General features: G+C 42.2%; 1 protein-coding gene across 1 annotated transcript in view; it reads right to left on the bottom strand.

The window, feature by feature from the left end:
• The window catches only part of HPSE2 (heparanase 2 (inactive)), a 273,487-nt gene that overhangs the window by 76,672 nt on the left and 175,399 nt on the right, over positions 1-21,416 (bottom strand). Inside the window, exons 4-5 of the mRNA XM_072129444.1 lie at positions 7,982-8,155; positions 3,611-3,782 (exon numbers count right to left, since the gene is read on the bottom strand). Of these exons, the coding sequence (XP_071985545.1) occupies positions 3,611-3,782; positions 7,982-8,155 (346 nt within the window). The remainder of the gene's footprint in view (positions 1-3,610; positions 3,783-7,981; positions 8,156-21,416) is intronic.

Raw genomic sequence — 21,416 nt, 5'->3', positions numbered from 1 at the left:
GTAAGTCGGGTGTTCTTAAGTAGGGATCCGTCTGTACATCACTGTGCGCTGGAGGCGGTGGGACCGCTGCTGGAGAGGATGCAGCTTCACACTTCAGTAAATGTCCTCCCGAATATCCGATTCCCATGAAGTGGGAGCCGTTCCCGTAGCTGCAGTCAGATCCGAGGATCATTTACCATCTGTCATCACCTCTGAATTACCGATAGGAATCAGATGGACGAAAAATCTAAATGTATCAATAAATGACCTGTCTTATTAGTAACCTGAGAATGTGTCACTGGTTTGTAGGGTTACGTTCACACTGTACTGATTCATCAGCTACTGATCATGATGAAGGTGATGAGTATAGGGCTGTGTTCTCACCCTGCAGTTTTTCTGGTGTCTTCTGGTGCTTTGCTCTGATTAAAACAAAGCCCTGGCACAAAATGCAACACAAAGACTTTAGTTCCTAGTTTGGTTTTGGGCCCCTGCCTCTCCTAGTTACGCCCCTGAAGGTGGAAGCTTAGATACAGCAGCTCAGCTCTATGTAAGGTGGACACCTCTATAATATTGTATAATATACCAGCTGTATACAGTGACTACGCTATAGGTACTGTATATCCAGTGATGTATTTTCCGAATGTAATGAGAATGGAGTATAAGGAGAAGACTGTAACACTCTATAGCCTCAGATACTTGACTCTGTACTGACCTATTGATACATCTGTTATTAGGTTAATTGAGTTGAGGGGGTTGATGACATCTGGCAGTTTGTATCATAAATCGTAGTGTGCAGAGTAAGGTGGAAGTTTTTACAATGCTTAAATTGCTAGAAGTCAATAACACATAGCTATCTCTGAATGGAGCCCCCTAGTTTCAGCCTCAGTTTTCTGGTCTCCAGGGTTTTGGGTCCTGTCAAATGACACAGAGCCATTTGCTCATTCATTCTGATGTGACCATTCCGGCCAGCAATGGTTTTGATATCATGTGCACAATACTACACTGTAACTTCAGGTACAAGAAGATCAGAACTATTGGATACTGGAAAGCCGCCACAAGAGCTGAGTGTAAGATTTTTAAAAATTTTATTTGTATATAAAAATGGTCATCTGAGGCCACATTCACACGTTGCGCTTGAATTGCATTTTGAAACACAATTCAAGCGCATTGGGGAGGAGTAATCTGCTGTTAGTTACCCAAAACAAGTTTTTAGGACTACATGATTCCACGTTTGGGAGTTTGTCCTCCAAAATTGTATTTTAAAATGCAATTCAAGCACAATGTGTGAACACAGTCAGCGGGGTTTTTTTTGTAAGAAAACCCCTTTAAAAGAAATCTACCATCAGAATCCATCCTGATAAACCAGGGACATTACTCATAGATCCAGGCACCGGGACTGTGGTATCTTCTTATATGTGTTATCCATGGCCTCCTTCCTTCTAACATCAACTTTTATAATTATGCTAATGAGTCTGAGGGGCTACCCTAACCATTTCACAGAGGGGCTAGGGAAGCCCCTCAGGCTCATTAGCATAACTATAAAACATTATTTTGGAAGGAAGGAGGCCACGGATAACAAATAAGATACCACAGTCCCGGTGCCTGGATCTATGAGTAATGTCCCTGGTTTATCATTTTAATGGTAGATTTCCTTTAACCCTTTCAGGACCTTGCCCTTTTTTGTTTTTTCATTTTCATTTTTTACTCCCCATGATCAAAAATCCATAACTTTTTTATTTTTCCATGTACAGAGCTGTGTGATGGCTTAATTTCTGCGTAACAAATTGCACTTCATAGAGATGGTATTGAATATTCCATGCCGTGTACTAGGAAGCGGAAAAAAAATTCCAAATGCAGTGAAATTGGTAAAAAAACGCATTTGTGCCGTCTTCTTGTGGGCTTGGATATTACGGATTTCACTGAGCGCCCCAAATGACATGTCTACTTTATTCTTTGGGTCTGTGCGATTACGGGGATACCAAATTTATATAGGTTTTATAATGTTTTCAGACATTTAAAAAAATTAAAACCTCCTGTACAAATATTTTTGGGGGGATTTTGCCATCTTCTGCGCTAATAACTTTTTTATACTTTGGTGTACTGAGCTGTGGGTGGTGTTGTTTTTTGAGGATTTTGATGACGTTTACAATGTTATCAATTTTAGGACTGTTCGACCTTGTGATCACTTTTATAGAATTTTTTAATTTTTTTAAATGACAAAAAAAGTGCCATTTTCGACTTTGGACGCTATTTTCCGTTACGGGATTAAACGCAGTGAAAAAACGTTATCATATTTTGATAGATCGGGCATTTTCGGACGCGGCTATACCTGATGTGTTTATGATTTTTACTGTTTAATTATATTTATATCAGTTCTAGGGAAAGGGGGGTGATTTGAGTTTTTAGGGTTTTTTATTATAATTTTTTTTTTTTAACTTTTTTTTATTTTTAGTACTTTTCAGACTCCCTAGGGTACTTTAACCCTAGGGTGTCTGCACGATCCTATCATATACTGCCATACTACAGTATGGCAGTATATGGGGATTTTACTACTCATACATTACAATGTGCTGATAGCACATTGTAATGCATGGGTTAACCCGAAGTAGCCTCGGGTCTTCGCGAGACCCGAGGTTACCATGGCGACGGATCGCCGCTCCCCGATGACGTCACGGGGAGCGGCGATCCTCGAAAAGATGGCGGCGCCCACGCGCCGGCATCCTTTTGAAGCCGCCAGCAACATTGCCGGCGGCGATCGAGGTGAAAACACCCGCGATCGGTGCTAGCACCGATCGCGGGTGTTACCGGTAAGCCTTTGCTGCAATATGCAGCAAAGACTTACCGGCTATGGAGAGGGCTCAGCGCGTGAGCCCTCTCCATGCACCCGCGGCCGACCCGTGACGTGCTATTACGTCACGGGTCGTGAAAGGGTTAAAGGGAACCTGTCATGAGAACTTGGCTTAATAAACCACTAGCAGTCTGTTGTGGAGCAGAGGAGCAGCTTCCAGATGATGTTTCTTTCATGGCCTGGTGCGACGGCATCATCCAGAAAATCTACTCTGAAGTGACATGGAAATTGGTTTTATGAAGTCAAGGAGGCGGAGAGTTTAACACTGAAGTCAAGCTTCCCCTGCCTTTGAACACCCCCTTCACTGTAATTGATGGTCCTGCATCCAGCGACATCATTGATTAGATCCTCCTCCTGAAGTACAGCGCATGATGGCAATTATATGGAAGGAGGCAGTGAGAGCTTGACTTCCGTGTTAAACTCTCCGCCTCCCTGACTTTATACATCCAGCTTACATCTCCCTTCAAATTAGATTTTTTTTAATGATCCACCAACCTGGACTATGAAAGAAACACGATCTGGAAGGGGTTTCGCTGCTTGGCAACATACTGGTAGTGGTTTATTAGGTAATTTTCTGATGACAGGTTCCCTTTAAGTTTCTGTTTGTCTTAAAAAAAACAGTTTAGTTATTGAGAAGTGAAAAGTGAAATTGCCAATAGTTACATTGACAATTCCAGGAACATCTCGACCTCAATGATGTGTTTCCACAGTATAAATGAACTGATACATAAACATTGGAATATCAGCATCGTCCTGCACTGTTACGTTGTGTGTCATACATACCTGTCAAGTAGCGCTATGACATTCTTTTTTGGTCGTCCAATATTCGGGCCGTACAAATGTGCTCTGGAATACGTCCGGATAGACTGCAGCAAATTCCTCAGCTGCACATAATCCTTCCCCAGCTGACTGCCATTAACAGCTCGGCTATTCAAAGCCCGGTAATTGTTGGGTTCTGTAGGAATAAAGGGGACGGTTCTGTAGTGCAGGTAAGGATTGCTCTTTGATTTTAGTACAGGGACAATATGTACTTATAGAGGACCATCACCTCTAACTGATGACTCCACTAGAGGGAGCTCAAGAGATTACTGTATACAATCTCATCATTGGTGTATTGAGGGCTTTCCAGGATTCATTTATTGATCATCTAACCTTTAATAATAATATATATTTTTTTTTAAAAATAAATACTATTATATAATATTATATATACAATACAATAACATGAGTTCATGTTACTCCTCCCCATTTTCAGCTACAGATGCAGAGAGTATGTTGACTGTCCCCTCCCTGCAGTCCCCTCCTCCTGCCCGATCCTGCCCCGCACATGCGCACTCACTCTTGCCTGCAAACTTTATGGGTGAAGACACACGTGGCGTTTTTAGGCCGTTTTTGGGCCCTTTTTAGTAAAGCGTTTTCAGATCGATAAAAACGCATGCCTTTTTGACCAGTTTGAATTAAGATAATTGGTCAAACCTGTCAAAAACGCATGCGTTTTTCAAAACCGCATGCGTTTTTTAACACATGCGTTTTTTACGATCTGAAAACGCACTAACTAAAAACGGCCCAAAAACGGCCTAAAACGCCACGTGTGTCTTCACCTTAAGGGTGAAGACACACGTGGCGTTTTTGGGCCGTTTTTACTAAGTGCGTTTTCAGATCGTTAAAAACGCATGCGTTAAAAAATGCATCCGTTTTTGTCCGTTTTTCATTGCGCAATTTCGGAAAACCGGACAAAAACGCATGCGTTTTTAACGATCTGAAAACGCACTTAGTAAAAACGGACCAAAAACGGACCAAAAACGCCATGTGTGTCTTCACCCTAAGGGCAGAGCAGTGAGAGGATATAACACAATCCTGGAATATAAATTCATATTTCACAGTATAAGCTGTACATATAAAGGTACGATTACACAGGTTTCCAGGAATATTACCTTATACTTTCTACGGCAGTTGTGTGGCCCCCACTAAGACACATAAATGGGGTCCTGATCTCTAACCCCTTCATGCCTGGCATGTGGCTATATACTTCCCAATTCCACATTCTCTGTGCAGATAGCACATGTACTTCAAACAACTATATTTTCTGAACTGTAGCACCTAGAAAGTCAGTTCTGGTGTTATAGATGAGAATCTCCCCTTCAAGGTGCTAGAGATATCCACTGTTAAAGTACAGCCAAAAATGTGATTTTTATATACAACTCCTCATTCCTGACTGTAAATTTAACAGTGAATATCTCTATTCTGAGGCATAAGTGCAATACTGGTGAAGGGACACAAAAATTGAGTTTTAAAAGGGAATCTACCATTAGATTTTAGTAAAATTAAACTAAACATACTCACCTCTAGCTGTCCTCTTTCTTAATGACACATCGGGATCACTGTAAAGCAGCTACAGAGCGCTGGATCTGATGTCCTGGTGCTCCGGGCTGTTAATTATTCACACCTTTCCCATTATGGAGAGGGAGGTAAGTCATGGGAGTAAATTCACGCCTCCTGCATGATAGATACATGTGACGTCATGTGCGAGGTGTGAATAAACATCAGGTCCGGCGCTCTGTACCTGCTTTTTTAACCTTTTCTTTTTTTTTTCCAGCGATCCCCCACAGCCAGAGGTAAGTAGTGTAAGTAGTGTAAGTAGTGTAAGTAGTGTAACGTGTAGTTTAATTTTGCTAAAATATAATCATAGATTTTCTTTAAAGGAAACCTACCTAGGTGCATCTAGATTAGCAAAGATAGAGGGGAGTAAAGGATTAGCCCTAAAAAGGGCTATCCCTACATATGTCAGATGCACCAACGACCGAATCTACCCTAATAGGTCGATCCGTAGTGGTAGGTTTCCTTTAAGTGTCCTGATTCAGAAGATTGAGGTTGTTTGCAGTGTGTCCCCCTCAGCCGGAGGCAGAATGGAGAAGGTGCTGCAGGGACACAGAGCTGACCGTCTGTACATGCACCCTCTGCATCTGTAGCTGAACCTGGGGAAGGGGGACAGACTGAGGCTGTACATATTTTGGTAAATATTTGCTACGCCTATGACTGCTGGTAAAATGATCATTATATAGAAGCGACATTTCCCTAGTACACTGTATATATGATGTTACCAAATCTTGTGTTCGTCTGATCTCTCATCATGTAACCATAGAATAGAATGGATACGTATGCAGTAAGGGAGGGGAGGGGATCTTCTACTCTCAGATGTGCAGAAGGTGAAGATCTCAATGAAATCTCAAGGAAAATAAACTATCGGAGTATAATAAATGGAAGGCGTCCAGATTCCCAGGGACAGGTGTCTGCTGGCCGCTCCACGTTGTGGTTATTTTTCTTGGTCTGACGCCCCAATCCTTCTTCCACATAAAAGAGAAGTAAAGGGAATGAGTGACGTTCTCCTGTGTGACCTCCTGCCCCGCTGGTGTGAAGCTAAACAGCCCGACAGATGTGGAGGTGAAGCCTCGGAGCCGCTAACAATTCCACTTGTGTATCATTAGCACATCTATAGAAATACTGCCGCTCGGTGTCATGTACAATCATTATCTGTAAAGGGATCTCCCCTAATGTCCAAAAATCACAGCACCTCTGGTACTGCAACGACAAATAACCAGCCCCCCCCCCCCTCACTGGTTGCAGTGTTCAAGTTCCGATAAATACCCCCGATTAGTCCATTTTTTTGTGCATGTTTGCTTAAAGGGGTCGTCCACTTTCAGCAAATAATTGATATGGTTTGTGTAAGGAAAAGTCAAACAATTTTCCAATACACTTTCTGTATCAATTCCTTACAGTTTTCTAGATCTCTGCTTGCTGTCATCCTATAGAAAGACATGTCCTATCTTTTCCCGGGATATGGAGCGGTACGGTGCCGCACGTGTGCTGCACCGTACTGCTCCCGTAGGGCGCCGTGAGCCCATAGAAGTGTATGGGGGACGTATATCGGCCGCATATATACGTCGGACGTATATACATCCCCCATACTGTAGTGTGAATGCAGCCTCAGGGTGATGCCACACATGGCGTTTTTGGTCCGTTTTTCCCAATTATCTTAATAGATAAACAGGTTGTAAGCAGCCAAACGCATGGTCAACTGCCAAAAATGGACTGAAAATGGATGTTTAAAAACGGACCAAAAACGCCATGTGTGACATCACCCTAATTACTCTCTGATACTAACGAGCCGTGCACCTGTGTGACCATGGTAAGATTTCTAGCTACTGAAAGTAACATAGAAGCTTTCTATTGGATGACAGCAAGCAGAGATCTAGAAAACCGTAAGGAATTAATACAGAAAGATATTGGAAAATTGTATAACTTTTCCTTGCACAAACCATGTCAATTATTTGCTGAAAGTGGACGACCCCTTTAATGGCTCTAACTTTTTCATTTATTTTAGGCTACCAACGAGATTTTTGCTGCGTTTTGGTTTTTGGAGAAATAAAGGATTCTTATTTTCTCATTTTTATGTTCTGATTTATTAATTTTTCTCGGTCATGCGGGATATACTAAGACTATAACTGGCACCAGGATCGGGCGCAGGCTATAGCTATGGCGGCCGCCCCACATTAGCCCTCTCCGCGGAGAGGGAGCCGGGTGTCGTGTATGTCAAGGTTTGTGCATAGCTTTGATATATCCCCCCAATAACTGGAAATGCGAGCTACAGATAAAAATCATATTTCAGCCTTTTTTTTAACTGCCTGTATCTCCTGTATCTCCGGCTACTAAGGTCAAAGAACCACAAGCCTGATGTGATCTGAAAGAGGAGATAATAAGATACTCATATCTCTAGGTGCCACAGAACCGAGGATAGGGGCATCTGCAGTGACATTAACTCTGCAGCCTCTAAACTTGACTCATCTCAGATAAAATATGACTCTTTTTTGCTCATTTTCACATGGCTTTGGGGGAGATTGATATGGGTAAATGGAGTAGACTTCACATACAAAAGAGGATATTCCCTATCCTATCGGAGGGGGCTGGTAGGTGGGTGATGACCTCCAGTGTAGCACAACCCTGACTCCATCCATCAGTAATATGTGAAGCCTGTAGTCTGGGAACTGCTGCCATGATGGGGACACATTACACATGATAGATGGCAACACTTACTACATTGAGCAACAACTCTCCAAACATTTCAGAACACAAGTAACAGGGATTCATCTTACTCACCATTTCCCAATTCCCATGAAATGTTGTACTTCTTGCTGGCGCTGTACTTCAGTAAGCTGAGCACGCTGGAGCCGTTCCAAGAATTATCTGAGTTTCGTCGAAGAGCATTAAGTCCAAAAATCAGATGAAGTCCAGAGCAGTCCACAAAGTTATAGAGTTTGTCAAGAGACCTGGCTGGGAGGAAAGAGAAAGCTTGTAATGCGCACAATGGCCACATGAGAAGGAGATGACCCCTAGCAGCTCTGTATCAGCCGCTGTTGAAGGGGTTCTACAGTATGGACGACTTGTACATGTTATAGGGAACCCCCACAATAAGCGGATCACCAAAGCATCAGGGGGAACCCGGCAGTAAGTGTTCAGGCTCCCTACAGCGCCACCACAGGGGAATACAAGCATTACACAGGGCTCGTATGGCTGCATATACAGGGAGAGAGACGATCATTACTTTTCATATTCATTCTAATTTGTATCCATTATCTGATATTAGTTTACCCATTTCATAATAACAATCTTGTAGTAACCTCTTTGTTTATTCCATTATGTAGAATTATTTAAATGATTAAACCGGAAACAGAGTCAAGAAGAGAGGCTGGAGGGGGAGTATTGGGTTTGTGGTTCTGTGAGATAAAGAACTATGGATATGGACAGGTAAAGATCCAAATCCATACCTCCCGCTCCCTCTATCCCTGGTTCTGCAGCTCACAGAACCACAGTCCTGACATTATATTATTTAACCGGTTAAGGACCGGGCCCTTTCCTGTTTTTTCATTTCCATTTTTCACTCCCCGCCTTCAAAAATCTAGAACTTTTTTATTTTTACACGTAAAGAGCTGCGTGATGACTTGTTTCCTGCGTAACAAATTGCACTTCATAGTGGTGGCATTGAATATTCCATGCCGTGTACTGGGAAGCAGGAAAAAAATTCCAAATGCAGTGAAAATGGTGAAAAAACTTTGTTTTCTTGTGGGCTTGGATTTTACGGCTTTCACTGAGCGCCCCAAATGACGGGTCTACTTTATTGTTTGGGTCAATATGATTATGCAGATACCATATTTGTATGGGTTTTATAATGTTTTTATACATTTACAAAATTAAAACCTCCTGTACCAATTTTTTATTTTATTTTGCTGTCTTCTTGCGCTAATAACTTTTTCATACTTCGGTGTACGGAGCTGTGGGTGGTGTCATTTTTTGCGACTTTTGATGATGTTTTCAATGATATTATTTTTAGGACTTTACAAACTTTTGATCACTTTTTATAGAATTTAAAAATTTTTTCTAAATGGCAAAAAAGTGCCATTTTTTTTACTTTGGGCGCGATTTTCCGTTACGGGGTTAAACGCAGTGAAAAACCGTTATTATGATCGATATTTTGATAGATCGGGAATTTTCAGACGCGCCAATACCTGATGTGTTTATAATTTTTACTGTTTATTTATATCAGTTCTAGGGAAAGGGGGGTGATTTGAATTTTTAGGTTTTTTTATTATAATTTTTTTTTTTTACTTTTTTTTTATTTTTACTATTTTTCAGACTCCCTTGGGTACTTTAACCCTAGGTTGTCTGATCGATCCTACCATATACTGCCACACTACAGTATGGCAGTATATGGGGATTTTACTGCTCATTCATTATAATGTGCTGAATGGGTTCAAACGAAGTAGCCTCGGGTCTTCGGAAGACCCGAGGCTACCATGGCGACGGATCGCCCTCCCCGATGACGTCACGGGGAGTGACGATCCTCTGAAGAAGATGCAGCAAAGACTTACCGGCTATGGAGAGGGCTCAGCCCGTGAGCCCTCTCCATGCACTGGGACCCAGCAGGCGGGAGCAGCAGGAGAGGAGAAGTGCTGAGGGAGCAGGGGGAGGGTAAGACAATCTCCTACATGGTCTCATGAAATGCTGCCCCCGACCTCTCAGCCTGGCTGATCCCAGGCACAAATAAGTCAGACAAGAGAGGCTGCAGGGGAAGCATCACTTTCAACATCTATGTTTTGGGTATCTAGAACCATTGGTTCTGACGTCAGATTAAAAATGAGAATCTCAAATTGCATCAGGTTTATGACACTTTGAGAACCGCTACAGAACCAGAAATATAGACATTTCAAGAAAAAGGGTGGAATTTGACCCTTATCTGAAGCTTGAATTATGAATTTACCAGCCCATATTTCTGGTTCTGTTGCTCACAGAACCACAAGCAGGTGTGGATTGAAAGATAAAATTCTCTTTTAGCTGCTTTAGAACTGAAGATAAAGACCTAAAGTGATGCTCCCCGTCCAGTGTGACTCATCTCTGGCATAAGATGACTCTTCTCTGTTTGTTATCACATGACTTTGGGAGAGATTTCTTTTTTGGGTAAACGGAGTGAGATTTCACATAAACAAGGGAATTCTAGAGATTCCATCCCCTACATGAGGTTGGTGATAGGTGACAATGCTACCTTCTTGTGTCAATGTATTTCTTGCATATCTTCTATCTATTTTTCACTTATCTTCCATGTCTCCTTATAAGTGTAATATAAAGAGAATGTCAAACATTGAAATCCTCTCTAGTATCTCCAACAATGACCCTGATGCTATTTCCTGGCCATAAAAATCATACAAAAAGCAAAACTCAACTCAAACTGGTATAAAAAAAAATTACAAATCGAAGGAAAACTATAAAAATTACAATAAAGAACCTAAACCGAGTAACGTCAGGGAAGCTGAATTGTATATAATTATGTATCCATTGTATATGTTATAACTACACATTTATTATTTACTACGTTATTTTTCCCAGGATCCACAATGAACGTTTTTTTAGTTTTTTTTTTTTATTTGACTTTTTAAAAAATGGAATCTTATTTAATGGTGTCTCATCTCTGTTATCTTCTCTCAGAAGAAATAGACTGTCATCTGGATTCTATCTCCTCCAGACCGCTGACACCTGATACATTAAAGGGCTATGGGAACATCAGAATCAGCGCTGATGCAGTCCAGCTCCCCCTTTATCGCCACTTACCCCATCTCAGAAGATTATGAGTGGACATAAATTATGTCTGTATAATACTGTAAAAATTTACACTTACTACATATATAACCACTTTAGCTCTGGAGAGGCACTGGACTGCAGATAAATGTACTGCGGCCAGGAACCGGGCCAGACAATGGCTGCTTTGTATCACACTAGCAACACATGTATCATGTATACGGCTCCCAGGGCCTGGTGGAAGGAGCTCACTCACTCACAGGGTTAATTTGCGTATCGTTTTGTAGCTCATTGTATGTGGATGTAAGAAATGATACAAAGTAAAGCATGACTTTGTATTAATATCCCTTAAGATACAATATGACACCAAATAACACCAAGTCTAATAGTACAATGCAATGCAGAACAATGGCAGGAGGGTATCCAGGTCCAAAATCCATGTAGAGGGTCTGTCTTCCCTACTACCATGTGGATATAAGCAACCCTGTCACACTTCTATGATGATCTATCACATGTATTTCCATCTATATTATATCTGTTTATCTATATCTTATCTATTTTTTATATGTATCATATCTATGTTAATGATAATTATCTATCTTTCTCTCTATCTATATCATATCTATCTATCTCCTATCTATCTATCTATCTATCTATCTTCTATCTATCTATCTATCTATCTATCTATCTATCTCCTATCTATCTATCTCCTATCTATCTATCTCCTATCTATCTATCTATCTCCTATCTATCTATCTATATCATATCTATCTATCTCCTATCTATCTATCTATCTATCTATCTATCTATCTATCTATCTATCTATCTCCTATCTATCTATCTATCTCCTATCTATCTATCTATCTATCTATCTATCTATCTATTTCCTATCTATCTATATATCTCCTATCTATCTATCTATCTCCTATCTATCTATCTATCTATCTATCTATCTATCTATCTATCTATCTCCTATCTATCTATCTATCTATCTCCTATCTATCTATCTATCTATCTATCTATCTATCTCCTATCTATCTATCTATCTCCTATCTATCTATCTATCTATCTATCTATCTATCTATCTCCTATCTATCTATCTATCTCCTATCTATCTATCTATCTATCTCCTATCTATCTATCTATCTCCTATCTATCTATCTATCTATCTATCTCCTATCTATCTATCTATCTATCTATCTATTTCCTATCTATCTATCTATCTATCTATCTATCTATCTATCTATCTATCTCCTATCTATCTATCTATCTATTTCCTATCTATCTATCTATCTCCTATCTATCTATCTATCTATCTATCTCCTATCTATCTATCTATCTCCTATCTATCTATCTATCTCCTATCTATCTATCTATCTATCTATCTATCTATCTATCTATCTCCTATCTATGTATCTATCTATCTATCTATCTATCTATCTATCTATCTATCTATCTCCTATCTATCTATCTATCTATCTATCTCCTATCTATGTATCTATCTATCTATCTATCTATCTATCTCATATCTATTTATCTATCTATCTATCTCTCTATCTATATCATATCTATCTATCTCCTATCTATCTCCTATCTATCCCTAGAATGCATGGCCATAAAAATCTACACTATTACATACCTGGGGCCTTTTAGGCCCGTGTGCAAATAACATGGAATAACTCAAATAAAAATACTCTTCAAAGTTTATTTGAAAAATGCAAAGTAAGGATGCATTCCCACTAGCGCTGGTGTCTGCCGGGAGGGGATCTGTACTGGATCTGACCTCCTGGTGTCCCCAGCTAAGGCTGGTAGAATCCGGGCATTCCTGCAGCCTTAACTGGAGTCACCAAGAGATCCTATCCATTATGGATCACCTCCTGGCAGACACCAGCACTAGTGAGGATGCATCCTAAGATGTGAATAATTCAAAACATTTTGTGCAAAAAAAAACCAAAGTAACTAACGGGCTTAAAACGCCCAATATACTCATTCGATATAACTCTTTATAATAATGTTTTTTTGTCTAAAAGGTTTTTTTTGTATATAAAAGTTGCAGTAAACATGCTGCAGGAATATCCCTTTTCAAAGTTTCCTTTTCGAATTTACCTTGCAGGCATTTTGTCCACAAGTGGTACAGACCCTCTCCGATTTCCTGGCCTTCTGTGCTGGACAAATGTAACATTGCTTTCTTTTTTTTATCTTTTGGCTATGGATGTTCCTGAAAATGTATACCACCTCTGATCATAGCTTACAGAAAAGCTCTCTTTTGGACAAGAATTGTGGAATTCCTACAGTTCCTTGAGCAACTCTTACAATATTATGTGATGGGGTGCATCCAAGAACCCTAGGAGTACTGTCCCAAAAAAACATTTGTTTTGGATGTTCTGGTTGTACGTTCTGCTGGATCCATTTCTTCTTCATCATCTGAAGAATCACTCAATGATGAAGTAGAGACATTAGCTGGTGGCATGTACTCTTCATCAGACAAAGAAAGTTCACTATCTTCATCACTATCAAAAATGATTGCTTTGATTTCTTGGTCAGTCAAACCCCTGGATGTAGACTGTGCCATTGTAACCTTAGAAGTCAGTAACTATAATGTCTGTACAGCCCCCTCCTCTCACCTTCAGCAGGTCACCACTTTCTTTTAGGTGAAGTGGAAATCTTTGGATTTTTTCAAGAAACAAGAAAGCTGACTCCTTCCTGTTCAGGAACCATGATGATGTCAGAGGCGCAAGATCACATGACCATGTAGTCAGGCACAATCCACACTCTCCAGCAACAGCAGTCATAAAGACTAAGGCTACATTCACACGACCGTATGGGGGACATATATACGGCCGATATACGTCCCCCACAGACGGCAATGGGCGCACGGCGCCTTGCGGGAGCGGTACGGTGCCGCACACGTGCGGCACCGTACCGCTCCGTAACCGAGAAAAAGATAGGACATGTCCTATCTTTTCCCGTAATACGGCGCCGTGTGCCATAACTTCCTATGGAGAGGGGCGGGGGTGAGCTGCGCTCACCTCCTCCTCCACTCCCTGTGCGCTGCCGTTGCCCGGTACGGTACGGCAGGCAACAGCAGTGTGAATGCAGCCTAAGTCAAAGTTTTCCCCAGCAACAGAAAAGACAAAAAGACTTAGGGTCACATGTAAACCTAGTACGGGCCTAAAAGGCCCCAGGTATGTAAATATGGGGTATTCACAAAAAAGAGTTATTATACCGAAATGCCTGTAACATAAAAATATATGAACAACTGGAAATGACTAACAACTATATAACCAAGGAATACCTAGAGTTTCAGAATTCTAACTAAAGTAAACTTGCAGTAAAAAGAAAACAACTAACAGAGCGGGCCTGCGAGGCCCCAGGTATTCATTCTAGGGCTATCTATCTATCTATCTATCTATCTATCTATCTATCTATCTATCTATCTATCTATCTCCTATCTATCTATCTATCTATCTATCTATCTATCTATCTCCTATCTATCTATCTCCTATCTATCTATCTCCTATATATCTATCTATCTATCTCCTATCTATCTATCTATCTATCTATCTCCTATCTATCTATCTCCTATCTATCTATCTCCTATCTATCTATCTATCTCCTATCTATCTCCTATCTATCTATCTATCTATCTATCTATCTATCTATCTATCTATCTATCTCCTATCTATCTATCTATCTCCTATCTATCTATCTATCTCCTATCTATCTATCTCCTATCTATCTATCTCCTATCTATCTATCTATCTATCTATCTCCTATCTATCTATCTATCTCCTATCTATCTATCTATCTATCTCCTATCTATCTATCTCCTATCTATCTATCTCCTATCTATCTCCTATCTATCTATCTATCTATCTATCTATCTATCTATCTATCTATCTCCTATCTATCTATCTCCTATCTATCTATCTATCTATCTCCTATCTATCTATCTATCTATCTATCTATCTCCTATCTATCTATCTCCTATCTATCTATCTATCTATCTCCTATCTATCTCCTATCTATCTATCTCCTATCTATCTATCTATCTATCTATCTATCTATCTATCTATCTATCTATATCCTATCTATCTATCTCCTATCTATCTCCTATCTATCTATCTATCTCCTATCTATCTCCTATCTATCTATCTATCTATCTCCTATCTATCTCCTATCTATCTATCTATCTCCTATCTATCTATCTATCTCCTATCTATCTCCTATCTATCTCATATCTATCTATCTATCTTCTATCTATCTATCTATCTCATATCTATCTATCTATCTATCTATCTATCTATCTATCTATCTCATATCTATCTATCTATCTATCTATCTCCTATTTATCTATCTATCTCCTATCTATCTATCTATCTCCTATCTATCTATCTATCTATCTCCTATCTATCTATCTATCTATCTATCTATCTATCTCCTATCTATCTATCTATCTATCTCCTATCTATCTCCTATCTATCTATCTCCTATCTATCTATCTATCTATCTATCTATCTATCTATCTATCTATCTATATCCTATCTATCTATCTCCTATCTATCTCCTATCTATCTATCTATCTCCTATCTATCTCCTATCTATCTATCTATCTATCTCCTATCTATCTCCTATCTATCTATCTATCTCCTATCTATCTATCTATCTCCTATCTATCTCCTATCTATCTCATATCTATCTATCTATCTTCTATCTATCTATCTATCTCATATCTATCTATCTATCTATCTATCTATCTATCTATCTATCTCATATCTATCTATCTATCTATCTATCTCCTATTTATCTATCTATCTCCTATCTATCTATCTATCTCCTATCTATCTATCTATCTATCTCCTATCTATCTATCTATCTATCTATCTATCTATCTCCTATCTATCTATCTATCTATCTATCTATCTATCTATCACCTATCTATCTATCTATCTATCTATCTCCTATCTATCTATCTATCTATCTATCTATCTCCTATCTATCTATCTATCTATCTATCTATCTATCATCTATCTATCTATCTATCTATCTATCTATCTATCTATCTATCTATCTATCTCCTATCTATCTATCTATCTATCTCCTATCTATCTATCTATCTATCTCCTATCTATCTATCTATCTATCTATCTATCTATCTATCTCCTATCTATCTATCTATCTATCTATCTCCTATCTATCTATCTATCTCCTATCTATCTCCTATCTATCTATCTATCTCCTATCTATCTCCTATCTATCTATCTATCTATCTATCTATCTATCTCCTATCTATCTATCTATCTATCTATCTATCTATCTCCTATCTATCTATCTATCTATCTATCTATCTATCTCCTATCTATCTATCTATCTATCTATCTATCTATCTATCTCCTATCTATCTATCTCCTATCTATCTATCTATCTCCTATCTATCTATCTATCTATCTATCTATCTATCTATCTATCTATCTCCTATCTATCTCATGGACACACGATGCGCCCTTGCTGTCGCCTCTTGCTATACCTGTGGCTGAGTGAAGGTCTATATAAAGCTCTTGTCTATATGGAAACACTGTATTCATTTGGAATTTCTGGGGCCCCAAGTACAGTTGCGTCTTCATACCCGACTCAAGCAATTTCTCTGCCGTAAAAATTTCTTCCCTAAACTGGGGACGGGTCCTGTGGAAACATCTGAGAACTGAAAAACAACTCGGCTTCGTCCTCCTAATCCCTGTGGTCCCAGGCAACCAGATACCTGGTAACATCGCCCCTGATACTGTACCCGATATACATCATTCTGTGCAAGTGTAAAAAATGACCAGAAGACGTCGACAACTTTTTGATGGACTTTACAATCCGATTCTCCCGATGTACAACCAGCGGAGATAAGGGAAGGATCGTAAGACTCTGACAGACCTTCCCTCCTTCGCATCAGGCCGGGCAGAGTATTAGGGAAAGTGTTTATTTGTCTGAAGGGATCACAGAGCCTCATGTCTGGCAGAGACGCGTCTTGGCCGCCAGTGTTTCTATCCTCGCAGTCCAGACCCATAGTCAAGACATTTCATTACATTGTGCTAATACATTCTTTACTGTCATGAAGTTTTCCTCTGCCCCATTCATCCCAATCACCAGAACGCTCCCCATGTACTGACCCGAGATGCTGGGGAATATCAGAACCTGTAAGAACGCTCCCCATGTACTGACCCGAGATGCTGGGGAATATCAGAACCTGTAGGAACGCTCCCTATGTACTGACCCGAGATGCTGGGGAATATCAGAACCTGTAAGAACGCTCCCCATGTACTGACCCGAGATGCTGAGGAATATCAGAACCTGTAGGAACGCTCCCCATGTACTGACCCGGGATGCTGAGGAATATCAGAACCTGTAGGAACGTGTCCCATGTACTGACCCGGGATACTGGGGAATATCAGAACCTGTAGGAACGCTCCCCATGTACTGACCCGGGATGCTGAGGAATATCAGAACCTGTAGGAACAATCCCCATGTACTGACCCGAGATGCTGAGGAATATCAGAACCTGTAGGAACGTGTCCCATGTACTGACCCGGGATGCTGAGGAATATCAGAACCTGTAGGAACGCTCCCCATGTACTGACCCGGGATGCTGGGGAATATCAGAACCTGTAGGAACGCTCCCCATGTACTGACCCGGGATGCTGAGGAATATCAGAACCTGTAGGAACGTTCCCCATGTACTGACCCGAGATGCTGAGGAATATCAGAACCTGTAGGAACGTGTCCCATGTACTGACCCGGGATGCTGAGGAATATCAGAACCTGTAGGAACGTTCCCCATGTACTGACCCGAGATGCTGAGGAATATCAGAACCTGTAGGAACGTGTCCCATGTACTGACCCGGGATGCTGAGGAATATCAGAACCTGTAGGAACGCGTCCCATGTACTGACCCGAGATGCTGAGGAATATCAGAACCTGTAGGAACGCTCCCCATGTACTGACCCGAGATGCTGAGGAATATCAGAATCTGTAGGAACGCGTCCCATGTACTGACCCGAGATGCTAAGGAATATCAGAACCTGTAGGAACGCTCCCCATGTACTGACCCGGGATGCTGGGGAATATCAGAACCTGTAGGAACGCTCCCCATGTACTGACCCGGGATGCTGAGCAATATCAGAACCTGTAGGAACGCTCCCCATGTACTGACCCGAGATGCTGAGGAATATCAGAACCTGTAGGAACGCTCCCCATGTACTGACCCGAGATGCTGAGGAATATCAGAATCTGTAGGAACGCATCCCATGTACTGACCCGAGATGCTAAGGAATATCAGAACCTGTAGGAACGCTCCCTATGTACTGACCCGAGATGCTGAGGAATATCAGAACCTGTAGGAACGCGTCCCATGTACTGACCCGAGATGCTGAGGAATATCAGAACCTGTAGGAACACGTCCCATGTACTGACCCGAGATGCTGAGGAATATCAGAACCTGTAGGAACGCGTCCCATGTACTGACCCGAGATGCTGAGGAATATCAGAACCTGTAAGAACGCTCCCCATGTACTGACCCGGGATGCTGAGGAATATCAGAACCTGTAGGAACGCGTCCCATGTACTGACCCGAGATGCTGAGGAATATCAGAACCTGTAAGAACGCTCCGCATGTACTGACCCGAGATGCTGAGGAATATCAGAACCTGTAGGAACGCGTCCCATGTACTGACCCGGGATGCTGGGGAATATCAGAACCTGTAGGAACGCTCCCCATGTACTGACCCGGGATGCTGAGGAATATCAGAACCTGTAAGAACGCTCCCCATGTACTGACCCGGGATGCTGAGGAATATCAGAACCTGTAAGAACGCTCCCCATGTACTGACCCGGGATGCTGAGGAATATCAGAACCTGTAAGAACGCTCCCCATGTACTGACCCGGGATGCTGAGGAATATCAGAACCTGTAAGAACGCTCCCCATGTACTGACCCGAGATGCTGGGGAATATCAGAACCTGTAAGAACGCTCCCCATGTACTGACCCGAGATGCTGACGAATATCAGAACCTGTAGGAACGCTCCCCATGTACTGACCCGAGATGCTGAGGAATATCAGAACCTGTAGGAACGCTCCCTATGTACTGACCCGAGATGCTGAGGAATATCAGAACCTGTAGGAACGCGTCCCATGTACTGACCCGAGATGCTGAGGAATATCAGAACCTGTAGGAACACGTCCCATGTACTGACCCGAGATACTGAGGAATATCAGAACCTGTAGGAACGCGTCCCATGTACTGACCCGAGATGCTGAGGAATATCAGAACCTGTAAGAACGCTCCCCATGTACTGACCCGGGATGCTGAGGAATATCAGAACCTGTAGGAACGCGTCCCATGTACTGACCCGAGATGCTGAGGAATATCAGAACCTGTAAGAACGCTCCCCATGTACTGACCCGAGATGCTGAGGAATATCAGAACCTGTAGGAACGTGTCCCATGTACTGACCCGGGATGCTGGGGAATATCAGAACCTGTAGGAACGCTCCCCATGTACTGACCCGGGATGCTGAGGAATATCAGAACCTGTAAGAACGCTCCCCATGTACTGACCCGGGATGCTGAGGAATATCAGAACCTGTAAGAACGCTCCCCATGTACTGACCCGGGATGCTGAGGAATATCAGAACCTGTAAGAACGCTCCCCATGTACTGACCCGGGATGCTGAGGAATATCAGAACCTGTAAGAACGCTCCCCATGTACTGACCCGAGATGCTGGGGAATATCAGAACCTGTAAGAACGCTCCCCATGTACTGACCCGAGATGCTGACGAATATCAGAACCTGTAGGAACGCTCCCCATGTACTGACCCGAGATGCTGAGGAATATCAGAACCTGTAGGAACGCTCCCTATGTACTGACCCGAGATGCTGAGGAATATCAGAACCTGTAGGAACGCGTCCCATGTACTGACCCGAGATGCTGAGGAATATCAGAACCTGTAGGAACACGTCCCATGTACTGACCCGAGATGCTGAGGAATATCAGAACCTGTAGGAACGCGTCCCATGTACTGACCCGAGATGCTGAGGAATATCAGAACCTGTAAGAACGCTCCCCATGTACTGACCCGGGATGCTGAGGAATATCAGAACCTGTAGGAACGCTCCCCATATACTGACCCGAGATGCTGAGGAATATCAGAACCTGTAAGAACGCTCCCCATGTACTGACCCGGGATGCTGGGGAATATCAGAACCTGTAGGAATGCGTCCCATGTACTGACCCGAGATGCTGAGGAATATCAGAACCTGTAGGAACGCGTCCCATGTACTGACCCGGGATGCTGAGGAATATCAGAACCTGTAGGAACGCGTCCCATGTACTGACCCGGGATGCTGAGGAATATCAGAACCTGTAGGAACGCTCCCCATGTACTTACCCGGGATGCTGAGGAATATCAGAACCTGTAGGAACGCGTCCCATGTACTGACCCGAGATGCTGAGGAATATCAGAACCTGTAGGAACGCTCCCCATGTACTGACCCGGGATGCTGAGGAATATCAGAACCTGTAAGAACGCTCCCCATGTACTGACCCGGGATGCTGGGGAATATCAGAACCTGTAAGAACGCTCCCCATGTACTGACCCGGGATGCTGAAGAATATCAGAACCTTTAGGAACGCTCCCCATGTACTGACCCGGGATGCTGAGGAATATCAGAACCTGTAGGAACGCTCCCCATGTACTGACCCGGGATGCTGGGGAATATCAGAACCTGTAGGAACGCGTCCCATGTACTGACCCGAGATGCTGAGGAATATCAGAACCTGTAGGAACGCTCCCCATGTACTGACCCGGGATGCTGAGGAATATCAGAACCTGTAAGAACGCTCCCCATGTATTGACCCGGGATGCTGAGGAATATCAGAACCTGTAGGAACGTGTCCCATGTACTGACCCGGGATGCTGGGGAATATCAGAACCTGTACGAACGCGTCCCATGTACTGACCCGGGATGCTGAGGAATATCAGAACCTGTAGGAACGCTCCCCATGTACTGACCCGGGATGCTGAGGAATATCAGAACCTGTAAGAACGCTCCCCATGTATTGACCCGGGATGCTGAGGAATATCAGAACCTGTAGGAACGTGTCCCATGTACTGACCCGGGATGCTGGGGAATATCAGAACCTGTAAGAACGCTCCCCATGTACTGACCCGGGATGCTGAGGAATATCAGAACCTGTAAGAACGCTCCCCATGTACTGACCCGGGATGCTGAGGAATATCAGAACCTGTAAGAACGCTCCCCATGTACTGACCCAGGATGCTGAGGAATATCAGAACCTGTAAGAACGCTCCCCATGTACTGACCCGGGATGCTGAGGAATATCAGAACCTGTAAGAACGCTCCCCATGTACTGACCCGGGATGCTGAGGAATATCAGAACCTGTAAGAACGCTCCCCATGT

This window comes from Engystomops pustulosus, chromosome 11 (genome assembly GCF_040894005.1).
Source record: "Engystomops pustulosus chromosome 11, aEngPut4.maternal, whole genome shotgun sequence".
NCBI lineage: Eukaryota > Metazoa > Chordata > Amphibia > Anura > Leptodactylidae > Engystomops > Engystomops pustulosus.
The sequence above is the reverse complement of the archived record's forward strand: the minus strand, read 5'-3'. Positions and strand labels throughout refer to the sequence as shown.